Source organism: Sphaeramia orbicularis, chromosome 19 (genome assembly GCF_902148855.1).
Source record: "Sphaeramia orbicularis chromosome 19, fSphaOr1.1, whole genome shotgun sequence".
Classification (NCBI taxonomy): Eukaryota; Metazoa; Chordata; class Actinopteri; order Kurtiformes; family Apogonidae; genus Sphaeramia; species Sphaeramia orbicularis.
Window position 1 is genome coordinate 11,331,694 of NC_043975.1, and position 27,522 is coordinate 11,359,215.

The 27,522-nt window shown below is 37.8% G+C and overlaps 1 protein-coding gene across 4 annotated transcripts; it reads left to right on the forward strand.

Annotated features, from left to right (window-relative positions):
• Window positions 1–135: 135 nt before the first annotated feature.
• Window positions 136–26,674, forward strand: LOC115410083 (protein transport protein Sec31A-like). 4 transcript variants are annotated; one of them, XM_030121519.1, is made up of 26 exons: window positions 136–268; window positions 987–1,095; window positions 1,785–1,908; window positions 2,439–2,634; window positions 2,747–2,842; window positions 3,331–3,471; window positions 4,226–4,368; window positions 4,455–4,554; window positions 4,652–4,813; window positions 5,753–5,905; window positions 6,017–6,247; window positions 6,801–6,875; window positions 6,963–7,055; window positions 7,173–7,284; window positions 7,395–7,573; window positions 8,433–8,559; window positions 8,686–8,831; window positions 10,752–10,925; window positions 11,011–11,163; window positions 11,269–11,515; window positions 13,015–13,410; window positions 17,642–17,700; window positions 21,282–21,407; window positions 21,499–21,618; window positions 21,752–21,823; window positions 25,301–26,674. In XM_030121519.1, the coding sequence occupies exons 2-26, from the start codon at window positions 1,017–1,019 to the stop codon at window positions 25,478–25,480; spliced, it is 3,684 nt and encodes a 1,227-aa protein (XP_029977379.1). In that variant the 5' UTR covers window positions 136–268; window positions 987–1,016; the 3' UTR covers window positions 25,481–26,674. The 4 variants fall into 4 exon arrangements, with proteins under 4 accessions (XP_029977379.1, XP_029977380.1, XP_029977381.1 ...); XM_030121520.1 differs by having other exon boundaries at window positions 11,269–11,461; XM_030121521.1 differs by lacking the exons at window positions 17,642–17,700; window positions 21,282–21,407; window positions 21,499–21,618; window positions 21,752–21,823; window positions 25,301–26,674 and adding an exon at window positions 16,304–16,595.
• Window positions 26,675–27,522: the final 848 nt, after the last annotated feature.

Below are 27,522 nucleotides of genomic sequence, written 5' to 3' on the forward strand. Positions count from 1 at the left end.
AGTTATCTTGACAGTGTGCTACGGTTTTCAGTGAGAATAGGTATATGTTTTATTTTGAGGCCTCCCTAATTTGTGCAGGACGAGTATTCAAAGGTTAACTCAGGCCACTCGCGTATGAATTATGTCCCTGTCGGCCACCGTAGCGTAGTGACAACACGGCAAAGCACTTTGGTCGGAATCCGCCTGTAGCTAAGCTATTAGCTTGGCCGATAAGTAGCTCTGCTGTGAGTTTTGGATGAGGACGCTACGGCTGTGACCAACATTTGACGTAAGTTACTGTTGAAGCCTTTTCGATATTTTAAGCCGTGTGTGAAACCGTTTGATTTACAAGGTTTAGTTTGTGCTGAAAATGAGTAATATGGGTGGTAACGTTAGCTAGCATGTTTGCTAGCAGTGACATCGGCCCCGGTTATGTGCTGGAGCTAAGTAGCAGACTCACTACCAAATGAAGCTCTGATATGTTTCAGTAGTCTGAATACACATTTAATGAACAGGTATATACTGACAGTTTTAGTCATGGTCATGTATGAGATTCCTACAGGTTATGATTGTAATTGCAAAGCTAAGTGAGTGCTAACATGCAGTTAGAAAGATGTTGCAATCCGTGATTGCTGAGTGGCCACACCATTTCACTTTAAGTGATATTAAGTTAATTTTAAGTAATTTTTTTTTTAAAGCTGATCCATCAGAGTCCATATATTATGCATAACGCGGTAGTGTCTAGCCAAGTGTGTCTTGTTAACTAACAGCAGATGAATAGATAAGCTACGTTAGTGATTGCTTCAAATTTCGGGAAATAGTCGGTGACTGTCTTCGCTGTGGGTGCCTCCCTTTTCACGTTCAAGTCCTAACAGGTGACTTAATGTTGTACTTTGCAGCCGTGGATCATTTTATTTGACTCAAAAGTAGTAATCCGGGTAACATTGCTCTACAGGAATGGTTTCGCATTGCTATGTTGGTTTATTGGAACCTCTTCGTCTGTTCAGGACTTGGAAATTGTCCACCTGTAGAGGAAGATGAGGCTGAAGGAGATCCAGAGGACTGCCCACCAGGCGTGGAGTCCTGCCGGGCACCATCCTATCTACCTGGCCTTAGGTACCTGTACATGTTATCTCGAATTATCCGTCTGCGCCTTTGTAAATATACAATATATGAAGCGATTTAGGTACATCTACACACCGCACCATTGAGGAGATATATGATGGGTGTGGTCTCTCCCAAGAAAAATTATGTTTTGGAAGGATCATGTTCATTCCTTTAACAGAGAGCATGCATTTGTAGAATCAGTGCCAAGACACGTTCATGCTGTTCCAGACCTTACAAGGACACTTTATGTATGCTGTCCTTCAATGTCTTAGCCATCTAGCGCTAAAGTGCAATACATATACAGAAACTGACCAACTTTATGCATTATTTTATGTCTGTCAGCAATAGATCCTAACTTTATTAATGTAATATTTATCAGAGGTTGGATCCAAGCCCTCTCATAAGTAATTCATTAAAATGTGTAAATGAGCCACAGATGACCAACAAGGCTCATTTTCATATGTTGTCACTAGATGTTACAATGACACCATAGCAAATTAAAATAAGTGAATAGCACCAACACGAATAATGATAAACATCGACAAAATTCCAAGACAATTCAGTGTAATTTTCAGAAATCCAAATCAAATCAGCTGAAACAAATACACTTTAAGCAGATAGAATATTGTATATATGAATACACAGCAGTGACTTCTCACGATATTTAACATAAAGGCTTCTCTCCTGAATTTCAATAGGCACATCAGCACAACAGCTCGATGCCTCGTTCAACACCACAGCTGCTCTAGAGATTTTTGAGATGGATTTTTCAGACCCCTCATTGGACATGGAACTCAAGGGGTCATTACCCACCTCAAACAGGTAAAGTTTTACATATGTGACAATGAGGGAAAAGTAAGACTGTGTGCCATTAACCTGCCTCCATTTTTTAATGTAGGTGTAGTTTTTTTGTTTGTTTGTTTTTTCTTTCATTTAGATCATTAACAGTAACTAAAGGTAGGCTACTGTAACTCGGTAACAGTATGCCATTGTCACTCTTTCTCTCAGCCTGTATGGAAACCTGAGGCAAGCTCTGTGGTTTAAGGAAACACATTTTCTATTACCTTAATTTAACCCTCATATGTGTCACTTCAAAAACAATGTTAACTCAGCACTTTAATAAAGATCCTGTGAAACATGTAAGTCATTGTAATTGTATACAATGCATTTGCTGATCAGTCAGTGTGTTGGCATTTGCTTACAAGTAAAATTTGCAGATGTGATCTAGAACACGTTTGTTCTTTAAATATTGGCTCTGTAGTAAAAGATTCCAAATTATATATTCGCTTGTGTCCTATATTTTTAATTGGCTGCAAATCCCTGAACTCACAGCACCTTCTTTCATTTTCCAGGTTGCACAGTATAGTATGGGTGAATTTTGGAATGGGAGCAGATGGAACAGGAGGGAGACTGGTTGGTGGCAGTGAAAATGGCACATTAACGGTTTACAACCCAGAGGACATAATGACCTCAGGAGCAGATGCAATAGTTGGACAGTCTGACAAACACACAGGTCCTGTTCGGGCTCTTGATTTTAACCCTTTTCAGGTAAACTTGTCCAAATTTCCTCTTCTTTCTTAATCACTACAGACAGTTTATATGTTGTTTTTCCACGTGATTCTTGAAGTAATTATTCTTTCTAAAATTGTTTCTCCCCCAGAATAACCTCCTTGCATCAGGAGCAAATGATTCAGAGATATATATCTGGGATCTCAACAACTTCAGTAGTCCAATGACACCAGGAGCAAAGACACAGGTGGGGGTCTGTTTTATGTACTCAACTTCACAGATTTCACTATTGGGGATGGGATGATGTGTTGTTTTAATCCTAGCTCAGTCAGAAACACCAAAAGCAATAAACACAAACCTCAACAGGCTGCTTTTTCCTTTCTTTTGTTTCCCTTTATGGTTTATGTTTCAAGTTTGGAGTGAAACCTTTCTATTTGATGCATAACTGTGGAAATGCTTGGGATATATTTGAATATAAAGCACATATTGTTGTAGTTTTATACTTGATACACTGTATTTTTTGTATTTCATTATTATTTCATACAGATTTGGCATTTGATGTTTGATGCTGGTCAAATGTCACCATTAGCAGATTGCTTTGCATGGTAATTTGAATAGTCCTAACAGCACTCCATGGCGCAGGTTATTTATAGTCATACGCTTTAATATTGTGTATAGTAACTATTTGTTTCAGCCAGTTTTAACCATGAGAGCCTGCTTTGTTTCTGCTTTCAGCCTGCTGAAGACATCAGCGTTGTGTCCTGGAACAGGCAGGTGCAGCACATCTTGGCCTCTGCCAACCCCAGTGGAAAAGCAGTTGTTTGGGACCTGAGAAAGAATGAGCCCATCATCAAGATCAGTGACCATAGCAACAGGGTTAGTGCCTGTAACAGTGAGTCCTAAAATAAGGACAAAGGGTGTGATTTGATATCACTTTGTTTTACCTTCAACAAGTCAAAACCAGGGTTTACAAGGAGGATATTGTTGCTTCATGTTTCAGAAATGGGCAATATAACAAATATGAATATAATTTATGCCCAAGTTGACAAAACAATACGAGCTTGAAATTAGTTTGGCTATTTAAAGATGGCGTAATGAACAAGCAGCAATTAAAATAAAAGGTTTTTACAAAACATTCTGCAGCCTGTTCAAAAAAGGTAAAAAATGTCATCCATCGGCTACCAGGTAACATTTACTTTCCCCTCAGTCAACACTTCATGTCCAAAGTGTTTACTGACCTTTTCAGCTACACCTTTAGCAAATTTCTGAAACACTGAAAGGATGCCTCATGTTTTGAGCAGAAAAGTCTTGTAAAAGACTCTTTTGCTGTTTAAACGCACCCTTCATGTAGGGAGGTAATTTTCATCATAGCTGTGCTTGCTATATGCTTAGTATGAGAATTATTTTGGGTACTTTATTATATGTAAGTTTATGGCAAAAACTAAACAATAAACATGTAGAGTAATCAAAATTGAAAATGTATCAGCTAAGATTGAAATGCAGTTTTAAAGGATCCTGTACTGTGTCAGAATATTGTGCTCTTTTAGCTTAGTTCATAGATACACTTAAAAATGACAATATTGCATCCTAACTATCTGTTCAGTAACCTGTGTATGTGATACTTGTTCAGATGCACTGTTCAGGGATGCTCTGGCATCCTGATGTGGCCACTCAGCTGGTGTTGGCCTCTGAAGACGACCGTCTGCCCGTCATCCAGATGTGGGATCTCCGTTTTGCCACATCACCCCTCAAAGTCCTCGAGAACCACACGAGGTGAAGCTGCAACAGAATATACATGATTCTGCTGCTGGTTTTGGGTGCTGTAAATTGAATTCTGTTGTCTTTTTATTTCCCTGCAGAGGTATTCTGTCCATATCCTGGAGCCAGGCTGACCCTGAACTCCTCCTCAGTAGCGCTAAAGACAATCGGATCCTCTGCTGGAATCCAAACACTGGAGAGGTAGAAGATAATATGTTTTCCTTTTCATTCCTGATTTACGTAAGATCATGGCAGTGTTTTGTTATGCATCCTCATGTGCATATTTTCTATTTTGTAGGTAATTTATGAGCTTCCAACAACCAACCAGTGGTGTTTCGATGTCCAATGGTGCCCAAGGAATCCAGCTCTGCTTTCAGCAGCTTCATTTGATGGTAGAATCACTGTCTACTCAGTGATGGGAGGTAGCTTAACGGCTCAACAGCAAAGCACAGTTGATAAGGTAATAATGCCTAGTCTTATTTATGGTCTTTTTACAGGCTTGAAATTGCTCTCGTTCCTTGTGAAATGTGTTGTTTGTCCACTAGATGGTGCTGTTGTGAAAGACTGACTTATAAAAATGGGTTATTCAATGCTAACAATATTCTGAATTCTATTTCAAATTATTTCTATGTTAGAATGATGAAGTGCAAGTATTAGTAACACCTTTAAATGTTGTGAATATCTGTGTTGATTAGTAACACTCCCCCATAAAAAAGTTTAAAGGAAATTCAAATAATTCCTCTTGGGAAAATACAGACTGAGAATAATTTAAGTATTTCTTTTTCAGCTCTGAAGCTATATCTGTTAGTAAGATCTATATACAGAACCAAATAGCTTTTTTTGTATCAATAAACTGTATTAATACTGCAAAAAATCAAACTTTGTTTGCTAGAAAGTGGGGAAAAATATGAAAAATAATTGAATAAAATAGAATGACGTAGGTTAAAAAAAAAAAAAAAAAAGAAAAATGTTTGTTTATTTACTGTAAAACCATCAGAAACAACTGTTTATATTAATACGCTTTCTAAATTAATCTTTGTGTTTCTTGAGCTAGAGCTTTAGGATTCTGCAAGACCTTGAACTTAAGAGAAGTTTTCACATGACTAAGCTTAGTAGATATGGAATGTGTTAAGGATGTAGGCAGAGAATAAAAGATTTCCATAGTTGATTGTCATGTTTATCAATAAATAAGTCATTAGTTTTGTCCTTTTTAGTAAAAATATGCCACTTTTAGCTTAACTTTGTATTTGTTTCATGCAGTAGACTAATCTTTGGCTTTACTTATAGTCACCTAAAGCAACAAAATTGTCACTTCTTGATTAATTTCTGATATTTTCAACTGATTGATAAAACAACTAGTAAATGAATTGTTATAACATTGAATTTTCTTCCTGAATAGATATCTTCGTCGTTTGATGCAATGGATCCCTTTGGCACAGGCCAGACACTCCCTCCCCTGCAGGTTCCTCAGCCTACAGCTCAGACAACCATCATCCCCCCTCTGAAGAAGCCGCCTAAGTGGGTTCGCAGGCCCGTCGGGGCCTCATTTGCTGTAAGTGCATAATAGATTATTTCTAAAGCCTGTAAATAATTGTTATAAATAAATAATGTTGTCAGTATTTATCGCAGCTTTGTTAATGTCTGTGTGCTGTTTGTTTCTTAGTTTGGAGGGAAGCTGGTAACCTTTGAGAATCCCAAGCCGCCTCCAGTTCAGAGCCCGCAGCCCGTCCCCAGACACGTGTTTATGAGCCAGGTTACCACGGAAACAGAGTTCCTCCAACGCTCCAGGGAGCTGCAGGCGGCGCTGCAGTCTGGTTCCTTCAACAACTACTGCCAGACCAAGATTCAGACCGCCAAGTCAGATGCCGAGCAGGACATATGGAAGTTTCTTTTGGTGGGTTCCTGTGCAATTTCAACAGTCTGATTAAATCATCAGTTGTTAAAGACGTGTTCAGTTGGACTGTAGTATTCCCCAAATAACTGAATAATGACTCAGTTAGAGGATGGAGTTCAGAAGAAATTACCAGTTTGTTCGAGAGTGGTGTTGTAGACCTGTGATAATCCATTCAGTAGTAAAATATTATCTTCTAATAATCATATAACTTTGATTGTTTCTGTCAGGATGGAGTAGATGCATTATTTCTTAATCTTTGCTGATGTGATAAGTTTTCAAAAACAACAGAATTATGCCAATAGCCTCACTAGTGACTATTAAGAATAGGTTAAAGTTTTGTTTAACATTTTTTTCATACTCAATTTATTCAGTAACTCCATAGGAGCGACTCAATTTATACATGTCAGACATATTCATTGCTTTGGCATAAGTAAACACACATCTTAATGAGTCAGTTTAGTAAGTACTGATGTAAATGGTCAATGTCTGAATAGAATTATTTTTTGTCCATGTTTCCACAGCTAACTGTTGTATCCGCTGCTTGTAATTCCAGGTTAATTTTGAGGATGAAGCCCGCATTAAATTCCTCAGGCTTTTGGGATTCAGCAAAGATGAATTGGAGACTAAGGTATTGTAACTGTAGCCATCAGCTTATTTCTTATATGTAGAAGGAGAATATTTGTGTCTAAGTTGTAACAGTGTTGTGTAAATTCAGATTTCAAAATGCTTGGGGAAGAATTTCCAGCCCAATGGCCACGGAGTAGATGCCAAAGATTTGGCTGAAAAAATGCTGCAGCTTTCCACTGAGGTCAGCATTTCTGCAAACAAACACTCGATTAAAAATATATATATAGTCTTTTTTTTTTTTTTTTTTTTTTTTTTTTTTGATTCTAGTTGTGCTGACATGTAAGTGTTATATTTCCAGAGATCTGATGATGCGACTGGAGCAGCTGGAACCTCTGGCTCTGTTTCACCGTCAGACTTCTTCAGCCAGACCCCAAAGGACAACGCCAACTTCCAGATCCCTGTTACATGTGGTAAAACCTCTTATTTCACAGCAAATAATCATGGGGACTTTTTCTTGTCATTATTGCAGCAAAAGCAGGAATTCCTTGGTTGCTCATGTGGTTTTGCCGTTCCTTTTTAGATACTGACGGGTTGATAAGTCAAGCGCTACTGGTCGGTAACTTTGAGGGAGCCGTGGATCTGTGTCTGAATGATGGTCGCTATGCTGAAGCTATTCTTCTGGCCATCAGCGGAGGAGAGGAACTGCTGAAGAAGACTCAGCAGAAATACCTGAGCAAGCAGAAGAACAACATTTCAATGGTTAGAGCTGTTTTCTTATTAATTCACTTTGAATCTCAATCGGTATAATGACACGTGTAGGCCTACAGTCGTGGAAAAAATTATTAGACCATCAAAAGTCATCAAAAACAATGGTTATGCAATCAAATACTAACTCCTATGTGTATCGTGTGACTAAAACAGACAGAAAAGAAAACATGGAATGCCTAAAAGCACTGTTTTTGGCAGTACAGTGCCATAGATATTTATGTAAGAACTGAAGCAATTTTGGTTATTATCAAGAAAACATGGAAAATGTCTAGATATCAGCTCTGAAATTAAACTCTCATAAGCTGTTTTTGTTTTTATCATTACACTACCAGGCAAAAGTTTGGACTCACCTGGTTTTTCTTTATTTTTATGACTATTTCCATTGTAGATTCTCACTGAAGGCATCAAAACTATGAATGAACACATATGGAATTATGTAGTTTAAAAAGATGTGACAAAACTCAAAGCATGTTTTATATTTTAGATTCTTCAGAATAGCCACATTTTGCTTTTATTACTGCTTTGTGCATTCTTGGCATTCTCTCAATGAGCTTCATGAGGTAGTCACCTGAAATGTTTTCCAAAAGTCTGGAAGGAGTTCCAAATGATGCTGAGCACTTGTTGGCCATCTATGGTCCATCTCATGTCATTTAAATAAGAAGGTGAGTCCAAACTTTTGCCTGGTAGTGTATATTTGTCCAAACAAATGTACCTTTAGTTGTACCAGGCATGAAAATGAACAAGAAATTGAACAAAACAAGGGTGGTCTAATCATTTTTACCACAACTGTACGTTTGGTTTGGTTGGTTTGGTTGGCTGGAAATTAACTCCAAACTGTCCCCAACTCCAGCTTATATCATCAGTGGTTACCCAGAACTGGAAAGACATTGTGGAGAGCTGTGAGTTGGACAACTGGAAAGAGGCCCTCGCTGCTCTACTTACATACGCTCACCCTGAAGATTTTGCCCGTTTGTGCGGTACGTTGAAATCATGCCCTGACTCGTTTTGCTTCTAGGTAACTTAAACAGTTTTATTGTTTTCAGTTGACACTGACGCCCTCCACCTTTTTTTTGGTCTTTGGTCTTGTGTCTGTCTGTTAATAGACACCCTTGGAGGCCGGTTGGAGTGTGAGAGGACAGAAAAGCGCTGCCTGCAGGCCTGTCTGTGTTACATCTGCTCGGGGAACATTGAGAAGCTTGTGGAGTGCTGGGCTGTGCATAGAGACTGCTCATCCCCTCTTGGTTTAGAGGTACAGTTTTCAACAGCTTTAAAGGAGTGATATTTTGCTTTTTTAAATGGAATTATGCATTTTAAAACATTTCCCTGTGGTTTATGTAAACTGTAAATACTATGCTTGGGTCTGAATTCTTCATTAATTCAACCCCACAGGTCCATCTTCAACAATATTTCTGACTAATGACACGAGAAAGGTCGTTTTGAGCGCTGGCCCTTTAAATGAAAATGAGCCACTGCACTCCCCGCCCCCTCCAGGTTGTTAACCGTGCTTTCTGTCCCGTTCTACCACGTGTGTTCATTAATACAACCAACAACTGAACATTTTAGGTAATCGGCTTGAAGTTTGGACCTATTTTCAGTTTTTACTACAATCGCTGCTGCTGACAAACAATTATGACATACTTGGAGAAATGTTCGTTGGAAGTCTGGACCTTATATGTGCAAATGTCGTGACGTAGCTAGTCATAAATTGTAACAACTTAAGCAGGAATTGAAGCAGGTTGTAGAAATCTACTCAGTTTTTGCCAGAATGAATATAAAGATAGCTTTGCAGCACCTGGAGGGTTCAAATTCAAACTTTTTGAACTATTAGGGTCCAAATACACAAATAAATGTCCCAAAGATTAACTAGAAGCACTCGGAGAGCGCAGACCTCCGCCAAGGCTGATCAGTGGCCCCCCCCGTGAGCCCCCCCACGCCAAGGAGGTTATGTTTTTGCCAGGGTTTGTTTGTCTCTGTCTGTTTGTCTGTCCGTTAGTGTGCAACATAACTCAAAAAGTTATGGACAGATTTTGATGAAATTTTCAGGGTTTGTTGGAAATGGGATAAGGAAGAAATGATTAAATTTTGGTGGTGATCGGGGGTCACTGATCAGCCTTGGCAGAGGTCTGCGCCCCCCCCGTGGGCCCCCCCACCCCCGATCACCACCAAAATTTAATCATTTCTTCCTTATCCCATTTCCAACAAACCCTGAAAATTTCATCAAAATCTGTCCATAACTTTTTGAGTTATGTTGCACACTAACGGACAGACAGACAGACAAACAAACCCTGGCAAAAACATAACCTCCTTGGCGGAGGTAATAAAAGTGTATTTAACAAAATATGACCCCTTTAATGAAGCTTGCACTTCCTGTTTTCACCATCAACAATTAATCAGGGAGGTTGGATTGTATTTTTAAAAACTATGTTATGTTTTTCAACATAATTTCACTCCAGGCCAACTCTGTGAGCTTCAAATTTCAGTTGGTAAGATCTAGTTGGAGAAATTTTACTATAAGGGTTAAGAAAATACATGTGCAGTCAGTCAAAATATACCAATCAATAATAATAATCAATCACAATAGGTGAACAAGAAAATTTTATGTGGTTTTAGAAAAGGTAATACTAATATGCCTGTTTTTCAGGGAACGCAATAGGTTAATTTGAAAGTTATTGAAAAAGATCCCAACATGTTTTCAATCTAAATAAAAAACTTACAAGCCCTTTTTGTACTTAACTGTTGGAACAGAATAGGCTATTTCACCATCTGAAGCATTTTTTCACACTTTCATGCAGCATATTGCTTATACTATCAGTGATTCATATTTTCATTAAATTAAATTAAACTTAAATAAACTCATAGAATGGGGGTGTCCCTCAAGATCCGACTGGTAGTTTGTCTCAAATCTATTAAGTAACTACGCACGAAGTAATTATTTCAGTAAATGTTTGAGGACAAAAGAGAAGCCATATTGTTATATGCATATATTTGATGTATGTTATTATATTATTTGTCTTTTACTGAAGTTTAAAATACTTGTCTCTTACAAAAATATCATCCATACAAAACAAATCCAGTTCATTTTTTTTCTTCCTGTACAGTGATGCAGTAGGGGAAATATTTAAGAAAATAATATAAGCTTCAGTACATAATGTAATCAAATGTGTTTCAGGATCTTGTCGAGAAAGTAATGATGCTGCGTAAGTCAATTGAGCGCCTTCGTAACAGCGAGGTGGCCGTCCAGAGTCCGATCCTGGCAGAGAAGCTGACTCGCTATGCCGGTATCCTGGCTGCAGAGGGCAGCCTGTCCACTGCCATGTCCTACCTACCTGAGAACTCAGAGCAGGTAAAAGGCACATCATTACAAAAAATTATTCAAAATACTAATATATATTTTCCTCCTGGTAATAAAATCATTCTGTCGTCCTCAGCCTGGGATTACGATGCTGAAAGACAGGCTGTTTCACGCTCAGGGAGAGTCTGCTGTTGGACAGCAGCCTCCAAACTCCTACAACCGGCCTAACGTGTCCACCGCTAAACCCACTCCTGCTGCTCAGACACCTGCACCAAAAGCACAAATTATGGTATTTAATAATTTTGTTCAGATCATGTAATGGTAGATTGATTCTGTTTCCTGTCTGATTCATATTTTGTTTTTGTTTTTGTTTTTTTTTTTGTCTGGTGAGCAGAGTCAGTACCAGCCTCCTGCTCCCTCCCAGGTTGCTCCCCAGCAGCAGCCTCAGGTGCCCTCACTTTTCACTCCACAAGTTGTTCCAGCGAACACTGGGCCCGGTCTGCCGCCTTCCTCTCATGTGCTGCCGCCCAGTGCACCCCGCCCAACCATGAGACCCTCCTACCCCCAGCACCCTGCCCCTGCTCCAGGTTTCATACCGACTGTTGTTGCACAATATAATGATACTAGAAAGATGCTGAACAGTAAAATACTTATCTTATTTGCATTGGTGGTTTAACAATAGACATATTTATTTCCTGTGAGTCAATGTGTGATCATGGGGTTGTATTTGTGTGCCTCCACTCCCTGCGGTCAAAACAGTCATGCCAGACACCTTTGGTGTTCTATACTCGCAGCAGGTTTCATGGTGACAAAATGAGTTGCATGGCTGAAAATACACATTTGCCCCTGTAAGGTGCCTACAGCTTGTAAACAACACAGACACATGAAACAAAAGTAATCTTGCTATTTCACTTTCATATTTGACAGTTAAGGCAATCCCAGACACAAGCTATTAAAACCCACATATTAAAGATGATGGACCAAGTGCATGACTATTTAAATAAATTTCAGAGACACATACTTACTGGTAGAGTGGCAGGATTGAGGTTTAATGTCCATAAAATCATGTCCTCAAATATATCTGAGTTTGATAAAGCAGTTACACCAATTATAAATATTTTCCAATCACTACAAACCAAAGTTCTAACATTGACTTTAATGTTAACTTCAATTATTTCTTGCCAGTTGTTAAATATGAGGGGTATACAAGACAATACACATTAATTTTATTTATTAATTTATTTATCATGGAGACTACAATGAACCATATTGGATGTATAGTACATCTGATGCTCTGCACAAAGTGTAGAAAACATGTAGGTCATTCATAACTCCCATCTCTGGTTGGACTTTTCAAGAAAGGTATCATGTACATGTACATTATAAACAACAGCTCACATATGCTAATCAATAGCACATTTATCAATGATCAGGAAAATATACCTATCTGAGTGATGTGTCCACACAAATATAAGTTTTTCTACTGAAGAAATCACACTGACTGAAGTATAGTGAACACATTCAGATTCCAGCCTGCATATCATGATTCTCCATGGCTACCAATTACATTCCCTAGTCATCTTTTTAGTCAAGCACTGACCATTTGTGCTGTCTAGATTATTTATATACAAGTGTCCTGCAGGGTCTTGAAAAGTCTTAAAAGTTTTGAATTTCTGGATCTGCATTTAACACCGTAAAGTCTTTAAAAGGTATTAAATTTGATATGGTAGGTCTTAAGTTATGTTACTTAACTTGTTGGCTGTATTGCGTTTAAATGTGTCTGGTAAACGTCCAAACTGCAAAGAAACTAACATTAGTCGACTCAGCTCCACCTGTTCCGACAATTTATATTGAAATTGGGAACCAGTTATTGCTAACTTTACAGCCCCCGGTAAGAAATGACTCAGAATGGTGGGAATCAACGCCTAAATCAATACATTTTCATAAATTCTAGGAGTCACAAATTTTTGCTTATATGGCCAAGAAATAAACATTAATTTCTGTTCTAAGTAGTCTTAAAAAGGTCTTTAAGTTAACCTGTACAAACCTGTAGGAACCCTGTATATAATTATTTATATTATACTGTAGGTCATTTTTCTGGTTTTAGTGGTAAGGGTTTCTTTTTTTATTTCCCGGTCAGGCTTCCTTCCTCATCAGCCATTCCAGCCCCAGCCGATGCCTGGCCCCTCCGCCTTCCCTCCTCCTGGTCCTCCCATGTCAGCTGCTAATTTACCAGGACCCCTACTACAGTCTTCGACATCACCCCCCGGCGGTATGCCCCCCATGCCCAGTCCAGGGGTGCCACCAACAAGCTTCATGCCCTCTACCTCTTTACCATCAGGACCCATGCCACCCAGCTCCCAGCCTGGAGCCCCGGTTCCCATGTATCCAGGGGGCCTCCACAGCCAGGGTCCCGTGCCCCCAATGGCAGCTGGTCCTTACAATCCAATGGGATCGGGCTATCCACAGGGAGGCCCTGGAGCTCCTGCTGTGAAGCCCTTTCCTACCACTGCGGTTCCTCCACCTCCATCTACAGGTAGGCATTTCCCACCTTTTAGCCCAAAAATCATCATTATCATCACCTTTGTCCATTTATCTTCTCATGTTCAATAAAGTTTATATAGAGGAGTTATTACTCAATAGAGACAGAATCAGAATAGGTTGTTTGCATATGGGTTGCTGTGGTGCATGATGCAGATGAAGGACAGGAAGTGATTTACACAGGAAGTTCTCACAAGCTTATGTGTTTACTTGGTTGTTAAACTGACTAAAATGAGAAACCACAAAATCTTATCAAACACCAACGGGTGAAAGTGGCAAGAAGGTGATTAAAAAGTACTTCGATATATTTTAAAGTCTGTCAGTGCACTATGTTTGCATAAATTGGGAATAAAATAAGGGTTTATGCGGGTCATTAAAAAGCATTAAAAGTCATTAAATAGATTTTGTGAAAATTAAGGCCTTAAATGGCATTAAAAAGCATTAAATTTGATGTCCAAAGGCATTAAAAAATTAAATACATTGATGGGAAAAAAAGCATTGTTATTCACAATTTATTTTGATTATATAGCTAAACATTTAGTAATTTTGATCGGAAGTATAGTGTGATGATTAACAGGTGGAACCCTTTAATTGGCTATTGTTTATGACTGATACATGAAATCACAACACTGGATGCTTGGAATGAAACGTGCTGTGAGTGTGTTCATACTGCAGTGAAAGAGTGGACGGAATATTAGTAAATGCTGGAAAAATGGGAAAATGCAAGTGTCAACAGAAGTGGTTGGAGGAGGAACTATTCAGAACCTGGTTAAAGCCTATCGAGGGTAAACTATCGTAAAACTGTATATAAAACTGTATATGTATGTTGGACATGGGCATTAAATTTGTTTAAAGTGGCATTAAAAGGGGCATTAAAAAGCATTAAATTAGATTTGCTGATACCTGCAGAAACCCTGAAAATGCCAGAAACTGAAACTATACACCTTCCATCTGAAGCTGTCTCTTCTTTATCCAAAACAAAACATTAAAGATCAATGATATGACGCTGTTTGATGCCACTATGGAAATGCAAAACCAAAATCTTATAGTTATAGAAACTGCCATGGTGCATCTGTAAGGACCCGCAGAGTACAGAAATAGTCATACCTGATAGAAGTGAATTATTCTTAAGCTGAATTGGCTGAAGAGTCTGGTCTGAGCAGCTCTAAATGTAAAGTGTCTTGATATAACTTTTGTTATGATGTGACACTAAATGGTAAATGGACTGCACTTATATAGCGCATTTTCAACACCTTCATGCTGCCCAAAGCGTACAAAGCCTCACCTTCACCCTTTCACTCGTACACCAGTAGGCAGCTGTTGCCGTGCAAGGCGCTGCCAGGTCCTACTGGGAGCAATTTAGGGTTCAGTGTCTTGCCCAAGGACAATTCGACATGTAGACAGTCAGAGCCAGGATTTGGTCGTTGGACAACCCTCTCTACCAACTGAGCCACAGCCACCCCACTATTTAAATCAGGGGTCTCAAACTCATTTTCTTTCAGGGGCCACATTCAGCTCGATTCGATCTCAAGTGGGCTGGACCAGTAAAATAACAACATAATAACCTATAAATAATGACAACTCCAAATTTTTGTCTTTGTTTTAGTGCAAAAAAACGCCCCATTAAATTATGAAAATACTTACTTTTATAAACTATCCGAAGAAAAAAGATGTGAATAACCTGAAAAAAACGAAATTTGACAGAAAAATAAGTGCAATTTTAACAATATCATGCCTCAACTTATCATTTATGATGTAGATCTACAAAGACATTAAACACTGAGTAAGAGGCAGAAAATATTTAAAATTGTGCGTAATTTTCTTTAGACATTTCAGATTGTTCATATTTGTTCAGGTTATTCACATTTTATTGTTACAGAATAGTTTGTGAATGTAAATATTTTCATAATTTAATGTTATTTTTTGCACTAAAACAAAGACAGAAATTTGAAGTTGTCATTATTTATAGGCATAATGTAATTTTTTTTTTGCATCAAACCGAGAAGAAAATATGGACTCATTATTTTTTGTAGGTTATTGTGCTATTATTTTACTGGAGATCATATTGGTCTGTATGTGGAACCTAAACTAAAATGAGTTCCACAGCCTTGACTGTGGAATTTTTGCACTTTGCAAATTCATCCCACGGGATGGATTGGAACCTTTGGCGGGCCGCATGTTTGAGACCCCTGATTTAAATAATATGTGATTGATTGATTAAAGCCATGTCACGTATTAAGCCCCTGTTTTAAAACAACTTTAATAAGTCCTTCATTTTTCTACAGCCTGTATACACATGGTCAAGAGGCATTAGAAGTCTTTTTTTCTTTTAGTCCAGTTGAATAACATTATGCTGGAAGATAATTAGGGAATTTTTGCTTAATGATGTCAAAAATTATCATGAACTGAAGCTTTAAAACAATAGCTACAAGCAACAGCACTTTAAATCAGGTTTTACCGTTACAGAAATAATGAGCTACAGTGACTTTTTTTGTCTTTTTTTCTTGATAATCCCTGGAGTTTTGAGGGATAGTTAAGCCAACCATGTGGTAAGGTTGAATGTTGGTTACTGAGTTAATCCACGGGACACTTAAAAACATAAGGACACTCCACCTCAGTACTTTTTTAACACTTCCTTTTGTTTTCTCCTGTAACTTTTCAGTCTGTCTGTTGAAAAATCAGTCCAGCATATGTTTTGATTTTCTGTTTTTACCCCAACTAACACAGCACTATCTTTCCTCCATCTCATCCATTCTGCTTTTCACTTCCTGCCCTCCATCTGAATAACCAGCATCATCAGGAGCACACGACTGCAAACAAGCTATTGCAGGAGTCTGTTGTTAGCTGCCATGTACTTCTACTCAGCTGTCCCCTTATTTGACTTGCAGGATTCTTTCCCTGGCTGAATTTCCAGTATGGCGAGCAAGGTGACAGGGTTAGGGTTGGATTTGGAATAAGAGTGCTATAAAACATACACTGGGTGACCATAAAAACAGAACCCATATAAAACAGCGATGTAATAAACATTTCTTGCTCCTTTAAACAAACCTCACGTGATTTATTTTGAGAATATAGTTTATAATGACGTTAAACTAGACTCAATATGAAACTCTAAAATTCTTGTCTTTGTCATTTAACCCATAAAGACCCAAACATCCACCATCGACCAAAAGTATCTACTGATCTAAACTCTTCATCCACTAATCCAAATAATATGTGCAAATAACTGTCGTAAAATACAGTTTGTCATCTTTTCATGGTCATCAGATATGACCCATTTGGATGTTCAGAGGCTCCGTAGTGAATGTGGAAACACCGTCATCTTCTACAACATTGATTCACCAGTAAAACCCATGGAATTGGATCAATGACAGTGGGATACACATGGTTTATGTTCAGTTAATGATATATTTTACTGGAAAAAGTCATTTTTTCTTCAGTTTTGTCTGTTTTGATATAATAACCTTTGACTTGACTCTGAGCTTTTATGAATATCTACATGATCAGTCAATTAAACACAGGAAAATAGATTATTTTCACTGGAAAAAATGCTAAATTCGGAGGATTATATTATGATAAATGCAGATAGATTACATAGGAAAGGTTAAATAGAAGGAAAAATTAATTTGGAAGCTGCCACAGAAGTCACACTGGGTCCTTATGGGTTACATGTTGTTACGTCTTTTGACACAAATGTTAATTAAAGGATCGCTGTATTTGCTGACGTGACGGTATGGGTTTCTGTATTTTTGTGGTCACTTTTATGTGTGTGGTGGTGTTTGCTTGCGCCGACATTTGCTTGAGGGAAATGCAATAAGGGCGAGGATGTCACGTTTACGCAACTGTTATCTTCACATACAAAATGACCGTGTTTTTATTATAGAATGACGGTTCCATACCCAAGATTAAAGATTTAATTGTGTAATGATGCACACATACACACAAATGTACATGATACATGACGTACAAGAGTAAGATGACAAAATACTAAGTTATCGACGCTTGAGGAGTTTTTCAGATGCTGCCTGAACATTTTGCATCACTTGCACTTGTGTTTTTTTTTTTTTTTTTGTCATACCGCTGCTGTCAAACACACGTTCATCAATTTCTCCTTTTGTTTTTGTGCCTTAACCTTTGCTTTAAAAGATATGACCTTTGGCTGCTCGAGTGTGATGGAAAATTTGTGGGAAAAGTAGGATTTTCTAAGTGTGACTGTTCTTGTTCAGGACCTCAGGAAGGCTGGAATGACCCGCCAGCAGTGAGAGGTGGACCCAGGAAGAAGAAGGTATTATCACGCACCATGATAGAGAAATTGGAACCAAATCCTCCATTATTTATTTCTTTTCTTTATTATTTGTATTGAAGTAGGGATGCATGGATCCGATACTAGTATCGGGCATCGGCTCTGATACTCAGTGTGTGTACTCGTATTCATACTCATAAAAGTAATCCGATACAAATGCACCGATACCACTTACGGCCATGTGACATTCACAGCTCGGTGCAGCAGGTATGCGGCGGTGGAATAATGTGTGGAGATTTTGCAAAATAAATGACGGTGATAAAAGTAACGCTGACTGCAAGTAACGTTAAAGACACAGATGGATACAGACGCAGTGTTCTGTCCGTCCTCTGCGTACATTCCATCCGTTTTCCAGGTGCTCGCGGATGCGTACCCAGACGGAGAATACCACCGGGAACCATGGTGGTAGAGGATCTGTTCAAAGAGCGACTGTGTGAGTTAGAGAAAAACTACTGACAGATTTATGACAACTACCCAGGGCTGGGCCGGGGGTACGGAGCAGTGCAGACCGCCGCCAGCAGAAGTGAAAACAAAAATTATTGCTCATTTATCTTTTTTCTACCTGCTGAAGCTTCACTTTTAAACCTTACCAGCGAAAATGCTGCAACATTAGTATCCACATTAGTGTTACCTCTGTTGTCTCCATGTTTATTATTGACTTTCTTCTTCTCAAAAACTTTCCTCTTCTTCGTGGTATTTGTCCAGTATGGTTAATTAACAGCAGCGCCCCCTGGAGGATTAATTGAGAAACACTCATTCCAACAAATTAAATGTCAGTAGTAGCAGCTTGTTCCAGTCAGACTAATGACAACAACAATAAAGCACATTTACAAAAGGAACTAAGAACTGGAATGGGATTATTAAATACTCGTATCGGTACTTGGTATCGGCAAGTACTCAAATGTAAGTACTCTTACTCGGTCTGGAAAAAAGGGTATCGGTGCGTCCCTATATTGAAGCGTAAGAGACACAACATCTTCCAGTCACATTAATTTGTTACATATTCTTCACATTGTACATATTTAAAAACACATTCTCCATCAGACAAGGTACAGTGAGACTAATACATTTCTGGTCGTCTCCGTCCCACTTTCTTAGGGATTAGACCTTATTCTTTTTTCTTTTTTTATTCCATTATTTATTTTCATGGTATGTCCTACAAATTTCACAGGTTTCACTGATTATATCTGACATCTGCTGCTGTCACAAAATAGCCACTTCTCAATATATTCATCAGTTAAATAACGATATAACATTTCTAAAGGAGTACTGAAGAAACTGGGGAAACACCGGTTGTTCGTTCAGTCAGTCTTCTCATTTGTATTTGTATTTTTTGTTTAATTCCCCGGGGATGTTTGGTGACGTACAGTAGCTGACGTATGTTTCCAGGGACAAAAGAAAGATGATGATGGGAAAATAAGACTGTACTCTGGGTGATTCTACTTATTTGTTAGAAACCCGAAGAGACTTAATGATTGTTGAATGCCTCTAACAGGCTTCCATCAAGTTTTTAACTGAAAGAAATTCCATATATTTGTGGCAGATTAGACCTCTTAGTTGGTTTAAAAAAACATTCACTCCAGGCCATGTAGATAGATCTTATTGTACCATTTAATTTAGTGTCTGTGTCAAATAATAGAAATGTTGTCGAACTAACTGTAGCCAATGCAAAGTATTGAAAAACCTGCCGTCTCTATATTGGTATCAAGGCACAGGTGTTGAGTTCAATGACCGTCTTGTGTCTGGATGCGTCTATAAGCAGGTGTTTGTTGGTGTGTCAGCTGTAATTGTAAAGAAAGGTGTTGGAGCTATTTATTAATAATTTAATATTTATAATTACTCAAATTTAATCTGAATTAGTTCAGTTTAATGTTTATTTTTGTTAATTTGAGTAATGGTTGATTCTCTATTTTGAAGGTATTGGACACAGGTTGGTTTATTTATATGGGTAGACAGTGATAGTTAGGGGTGTGTATTGGCAAGAATCTGGTGATACGATACAAATCATAATACTAAGATCAGGATACAATATATCACGATATATCATGATACTGTTAACAAGGTAATTTTGTTTTTTAATTGAATAACACCAGAAATACACACAAATGCTAAACACATTTTTATTTGATCAGAACAGGATCTAATGCTATATCACAAAATGTTCCTGTGTTAAAACTTCAATTATGTTTTACAGACATTACAGTTTAAGAGCCTGTTCAAATGTTCATATTCTGTTAGTTCATAACTAACATTGTAACATTATTTTTGTAATATCCCAACAAAGGAACCAACATCTGCCTCTCAGACAGTAAAAAACTGCTTTTAGGATGCTTCAAATAACCATTATTTAATAAAACAGAGTTGAATAATAATAAATAAAATATAAACAAAAAACCCAAAAATGAACCTCCACCATATCTGCATTTGAATAAATACCTATAAATATCGATACATTACTTTTTAATATCGATACAGTGTTGTGAAATGAAATATCATGATATGCTGCAGAACCGATATTTTCTTACACCCCTAGTGATAGGACAGGAAGACACTATGGACTCCACAAAACTGCATGACCTGGTTTTAAGTTGTATCTAGTTAGTTTGCAAACAAATCGCTGTTACATAAGGTCATGGATCAGTTTATCAGGGAATGTGTGTCTATTTGGTAGAAGTTATACTATGTAATTTGCATCGTCCCTCTCAAATAAATTTAATAAATAAAAAATAAAAATACATTTGTCATGAAATCCTCTCCTGCACAAATATTTTTAACACCAAATCTAAGCCTTGAAACTAGGGATGTAACGATTACCGGTATAACGATAAGCCGCGATAAAATTGCAGACGGTTAGTATTACCGTTCAAATCCTTATTATTCACTTTTAGGGGAAAAAAAAACCCACATAAAGCTATGCTTTTATGTCAAATATTTGAGTATAGTTTTAGTTTATTACAATTTTTATTTTATATACCTAATATTTGGAACCAATATTCACTTTTAAAGTCTTTGAAAAGGTTCATTAAGCATCTTTGTGTTATTTATGCAATAAATTATGTAAATTTTTCAAATCGGAATTTTTTTTTGTGTGTGTTTTTTTGTCTTTTTGTGTTGATATAGTAGGTTAAAATGAAAAAAATAATAGACAGATGATATAGGTGAAGTTGTGCTGAAAAAGAGACACCAAACATGAGTCTAGTAAACATTTATTTATATAGTATATAAAAGCAAAATCAGAAGTACTGAAAAACGGACAAAATAGGCTCAGACCACTAAGGGTTAATATTTGAATGTTTCTGCAACAGAAGGTACATTGTGCGAATTATTTTATTTATTTATTTATTTTAAATACAACTTGGTCAAATTATTTCGGTGTGTGTATTAGTACTTTTTGAACATTTTGAGCACAGTTTCAACAATACCACGATAATAATGATAATCGTGATAATTTTGGTCACAATAACCATGATATGAAATTTTCATATCGTTACATCCCTACTTGAAACACTTACCATGTTAAAGCTCCATTTTACTGATTAAATGTTACTGTTGTGCGCCTGCAGGTCCCTGATAACTACACTCCCCCAGCCCCTATCACTGCTCCGGTAATGGGCTTCCCAGCGGAGGCTCCACAGCACCACGACCACGCCCAGGTCCCCCCCGGGGCCCCGCAGGAGCCCAGCGTTCAGGTAAGTGTGAAACAAGAGGCTCTCATTAGTACCGCTGATGCCAAACAAACATGTCACCGGTGTGTGTTGGTGTGTCCTTATTTTTCCTCAGCTCCTTCAGCAGCTGCCAGCAGAGCGGGTGGAGCAGAAAGAAATCCCCGCTGAACACATGGTGCTCAAGTCTACCTTCGACAGTCTGGTGCAGCGCTGCCAGCTCGCTGCAGGAGACCCAGTAAGACTCACAGTGTGACTATAGCTCTGCCCAGACCGAGCTGCGACTAACAGAGAAAGAAAAGCATGTAGTAATTAAAGGAAATCTGTAGAGCCATTCACTTCTGAAATAACCTCCAATGTTTCCCTTACAGCAAACTAAAAGGAAACTCGATGATGCAGCCAAGCGTTTGGGATACCTGTATGACAAGCTGAGAGATCAGTCGGTAAGGAGCTTTTTTATGAAAGCCAGACCATCAACAGGGTGCAGAGAGAAACGAAAGCACAGCAGACTGGTGCACAGGTTTATTTCACATTGCCAGTTTCTCTCAGTTGCACAAATTTTATCCACCAGCGTTTCTTTTAACTGAGCTGCAGCTAAAAGTCATTTCTATATCTGATTATTCTGATTTTGGCCTAAACCATTATTATTTTATAACCTATATTTAACAAGGAAAAAAGCTCACTGAGATCAAAAATCTCTTTTTAAAGCACATCCTGGCCAAGACGGCAGCAGCAGTAGAAGTGACACAAAATGGAAATCACAGCCATACATCTACACTAAAAATATACACAAACACAATGAAAGGCAGAAAAAAACAAACTTAAAACTGTTAAGAGCATACATATAAAACGTCACATTTAAAACATACTAAAAACTAGAAAAGCACTCGGTGAGCACAGATCTGCACCCCCCCACCCCCCCACGTGATCACCACCAAAATTTAATCATTTGTTCCTTGTGCCAGTATCAACATTTCCTGAAAATTTCATGCAAGTCCGTTCGTAACTTTTTGAGTAATCTTGCTAACTAACCAACAAACAAACAAACCCTGGCGAAAACATAACCTCCTTGGCGGAGCTAATAAAAAACTTTCACTATGCTAGGCCAGGCTACCACATATTTGATACTATTACTTCATCACTTCACTGGTTAAACACTGTTAATCCATTAAAATCTTGTCACTTCCAGCCCAAGTGTCTTTTAGGCATATCCACACTATATCTAGACTGATTCTGGAAAATCTGAACAACAAACACCACATGAAATGGGACGTTTGCTACAAACCACATTTGGAGGAGGTTTGTGATTATTCATCCAGTCAGGAATCAGATTGCAGTCTTTTGACCCACTTGAAACACAACACAACAGAAATTGCAAGTAGCACAGAACAGAGCTGCCAGGTTAGTTTTACATTGTCCCATAAGAACAAGCACCGTCAGGATGCACCGTCAACTCTCATGGTCAACGGTAGAGAACAGGCTTATGTTCAACACAGTTACAGTTTTCAGTAAAACTATCTTTTCTACTCAACCTGTTTCCTTTACAAACAAATTGTCAGATGCAGTTCATTTCATTTTACTAAGTCAGCAGATGATCAATCAATCAAATTTTATTTATATAGCGCCAAATCATCACAAAAGTTATCTGATGACACTTTACATATCGAAAACCAGACTCTAAGCCAATTTACAGAAACCCAACAGAATCCTCCAGGAGCAAACTCTAGTGACTGGTGACAGTGGCGAGGAAGAACTTCCTTTTAACAGCAGAAACCTCGAACAGACCCAGACTCCTGCAGGATGGACGTCTGCCTTGACCAGCTGGGTTTAGAGATGGATGGTAAAGGAGAGGAAAAAAGAGAGAGCGATAGAGAGACCGGGGGAGAAGGGGGAAGTAGGGGGAGACGCATGGATGCAGTTGGTGTACAGAAAACCAAACTAGAACTGTCAAAAGTAGATTGGCTGTTGTTAGTATAATTACTAAAAACCAGATGGCTAGGTTATGTTGCCACATCTAAAATGAAATGCTTCAAAGAGGACAATTACACTGGGTTACAAAAAAGTGTTTTTTGCAAGTTGTCTAGGTTTTTTCAACTGAATTCGGACCATTTTGCACCGCTAAATCCAAAAATGACATCTGTTTTTCTCAATCAGGTTTTTTTTGCTAATTTGATTTTGAAAAATTTTATCTTCTCACAGAATTGATGACATTTTTGTGACTTTATCAGTTGTTTTTTTTATATAGTTCTCACCCAAAATAGGTTTTAAGAGAAAAAAAATCATTTTCTAACAAGATTCCTGTTCCTGTATTCACTGCAGATGTAGCAGAATACGTCAGGCTTAATTTTGCAAGATATTCTAGTCGAAGCCATTTCATTCACCTGTAATATTGAAAAAAAACAATCATAAATTGGCAAAAGTAAAATCTTCAGAACTTGTTTATTGCAAGAAATATAAAAGAATTCTGTATCATATGATGTGAAAATGCCCATAAATGTAAGCAAAAATGTTAAAAAGCCAATATGTAGCATAGTTCAGAAAGTTGACCTGATTGAGCAAAATGAATGTGATTTTTGGATTCAGCACACCAAAATTATTCTAAATCACCTCAAAAAACTTAAACAATAAATTTGTTGTTGACCAGTGTTATTTATCATGCCATCAATCATTGGAATAATTGCCCCCTGAACATATGTAAATTGAATGGTACATCATCTGTCAAGTACCATCTGAGAAGGTGCTATTTAAATATCTGAGCAGGTTCTGTATGGAGGGGAGTGTTTGTTGTTTTCTTTGATGGATGGAACTCATGAACGTAGTAACTAATCCCATATTTTTCTGATGTTTTATGTTTTTAATGATGTTAATAATGGTTATTATTTTTAGATTTGCAATGTTAATGTGAATTGTGATCGTCATGCATATCATGTATTGTTATGTTCTGTGTTTTGTGTTGTCCTTCTGTGTGGACCCCAAGACGATTAGCTTGTCACTTAGGTGGCAGCTGATGGGGATCCTTTTAAACATTAAACAGCCATGTCAAATCCAGACGCAGAGAAAAATCCACTCTGAGCTCCATAGAAACCAGTCTATGCTAAAAAAAAAAAACTGAAATAAACTGTCTTATTTTACTTTGAACGGGGGTCTCAAACTCATTTTCTTTCAGGGGCCACATTCAGCGCGATTTAAACTCCAGTGGGCCGGACCAGTAAAATAATAGCATAATAACCTATAAATAATGACAACTCCAAATTTTTGTCTGTGCTTTAGTGCAAAAAAACCCTATTAAATTATGAAAATACTTACTTTTCTGAACTGTCCAAACAAAAAAATGTGAATAACCTGAAAAAAACGAAATTGCATAAGAAAAATAAGTGCAATTTTAACAATATTCTGCCTCAACTTAACATTTCTACATGTGCATTATGGATCGAATCTACGAAGACACTAAACACTTAGTAACAGGCAGAAAATAGTTAAAATTGTGCTTAATTTTCAGTGTCTGATTTCAAGTTGTTCATATTTGTTCAGGTTATTCACATTTTATTGTTACAGGATAGTTTGTAAATGTTAATATTTTCATAATTTAATGGTTTTTTTGCACTAAAACAAAGACAAAAATTTGAAGTTGTCATTATTTATAAGCATAGTGCAATGTTGTTTTTTTTCACATCAAACCCAGAAGAAAATATGGAGTCATTATTTTTTGTAGGTTATTATGTTCTTATTTTACTGTAGATCATATTGGTCTGTATGTGGAACCTGAACTAAAATGCCTCGACTGTGGAATTTTTGCTCTTTGCAAATTCATCCCACGGGCCGCATGTTTGAGACCCCTGACTTTGAACCTACCCTAAGTTTATTTTCTCAGATAGCCCATTAATTTTCAGCTCTGTTCTCCTTCTTTGTCTGTGTTCCAGCTCTCTCCCAACATCCTCAACGGGCTCCATGAGATCAGCCGCTGCGTGGCGAGCCAGAACTACCAGCGTGGCCTGGAGGTCCACACCCAGGTGGTCAGCAGCAGCAACTTCAGCGAGATCTCAGCCTTCATGCCCATCCTCAAAGTGGTCATGACCATCGCCAACAGGCTGGGCGTGTAACCACAGGGAGGGAGGGAGAGGGGGGGCGTGCTCCGAGCAGACTTCAGTGTTAACATATTGTTCATATGTATTTATTTCTTTTTGACCCAATGACGTACTTTGATAATGGGAATAATTACCAATAATATTGCAGATTGTGGTTTTCATCGCTCCATACATATTCCTTCCTAAAGACTCGGCCGATTTTTGGGAAGCCAGGTGGATTTTTTTTGTAGAGATTTGTGAAATGTTGCTGTGGTAATTTTAAGATGAGATGAATGTATTCTGGGAGTTGTGATTCTGTGTAAATTCAAGAATCGATGTAACATACGAATCTAATTAAGACGAGGCCGTGGTTTGTACAAATAGGTGCGTTTTCAGTCCACATCACACATATTTCATAGTATTGCAGAGCTCCAACTGGAGACAAAAACACCTTCGTTATCCAGGATTTTTTTTTTTTTTTTTTTAGCTCCTACACGTGGACTAGGAGTGGAAATCATGAGAATAAAAAACCTGGGGCGCACTTCAGATCTGTCGGTGTACTTTGTGAGCAGACAAACGGACCGATACCGTCTTATTTATCGACTGTGATCCATGAAAACGCTGTATGTAACATAAATACTGATTGTTTTTCACCTGCTGTAACAGATTATGTCCAGTTAACTGTGCCATGAGGGGTTTTGGGCCAAAGCACTGCAGAAGAATGTCATACGGTAAATTTTGTTCATTTTTTTATCCCCGTGTTTTGTTTATTTTAGCCCCGTTCTCTCCCGGTAGCTTGTGTGAATGTGTGATTTTCTTTTAATTGTAACGCACATGTTTCCTCTCTCTGACTGCTGAGTTCACATGGCAGCTCATGAACACAAATGATCTTAATTTATGTTGAATTGACAATGAATTTACATCCTCTTTGCATCTTTCCACCCAACCTATACTCCTGCCCCATGTGAACTTTCTGTTTTTTCTTTTTTTTGTTTTGTTTTTTTTAATCATTCTAGTTTTAGATGATACCATGAATTTAGTGAACTGATAAATCTGGTTTTTCTGACGTCTGTAGCTGGACATAAGCTGGATAGTTGGGTGTCTCATGGCAGCAAAAGGCAGTAAAGTGCCTCAGTGCTCACTTTGGTTGCACAGATATTTATACAATCCATGTTGCTTACTTTACTCATTTCAGTATCTTTTTTCAAATAAAATTTTACTTCAGATGTCTAGAGAGTCACTGTACTTATTTATACATTACACCGGGGAACAATTTGAAAAAAAATTTCTGTTGAGTTAGATTTTTATGCTGATTCCAAAATTGCAGTCAGTTTTTTTTCTAGCACGTCAAGTTTTTTCTCCACAGCTTACCCTCCAGATAAGCAAAATTCCACTGATTAGCTGTAGTAAGACTTGCCAGCTGATTACGATTGGACTCATCTACAGCTACGTGGCAACTTGTTTGTGCAGTCACAATTGAGACAGTGCAGTGGGAGGTGTGTGCAGCTCCCAATAGATCAGTACTATCAATATCTGCAAACAGAAAGCTAGCATAGCAGGAATTAAGAGGATTTGTACTGGCTTTTCTCTTAACCTTGTAACCATGGGCATACCGTTGTAAGTTCTATTTCGTTTTGTGCTGTTTTTTTTTAGTTTTCAAAGCTTGTAACTATTCCATCTTAGTGTTTTATTTACATAGGGGTCATTCCACCTCAATTCAACAAGTGCCTCCTGCTTGACCATCTTAGATTTGCTTGAAATTTTTACCATATAAAGTTCAACACTAAAAAACACCTCAGCCAAAATTTCAGATTGGTATATCAAATACATTTGAAGAAAAAAATTCATGAACAAGGTACCCCTCTTGGCATTTTTGGTACATTTCGCGATCGTCTTAAAATGTTGCAAATTTTAGAGTGCAATATCTCAGTAAGTTTTCCAGCTAAATACATGAAATTTTCAGCAAAGAATGACTACCACATATAGATTGCATATGTATATTCTCAATAACATTGTCTTTATTGGGACTGTGGTATGACCTTGTGAAATCTGGAAAATAAACTAGAAACTTTTACGAA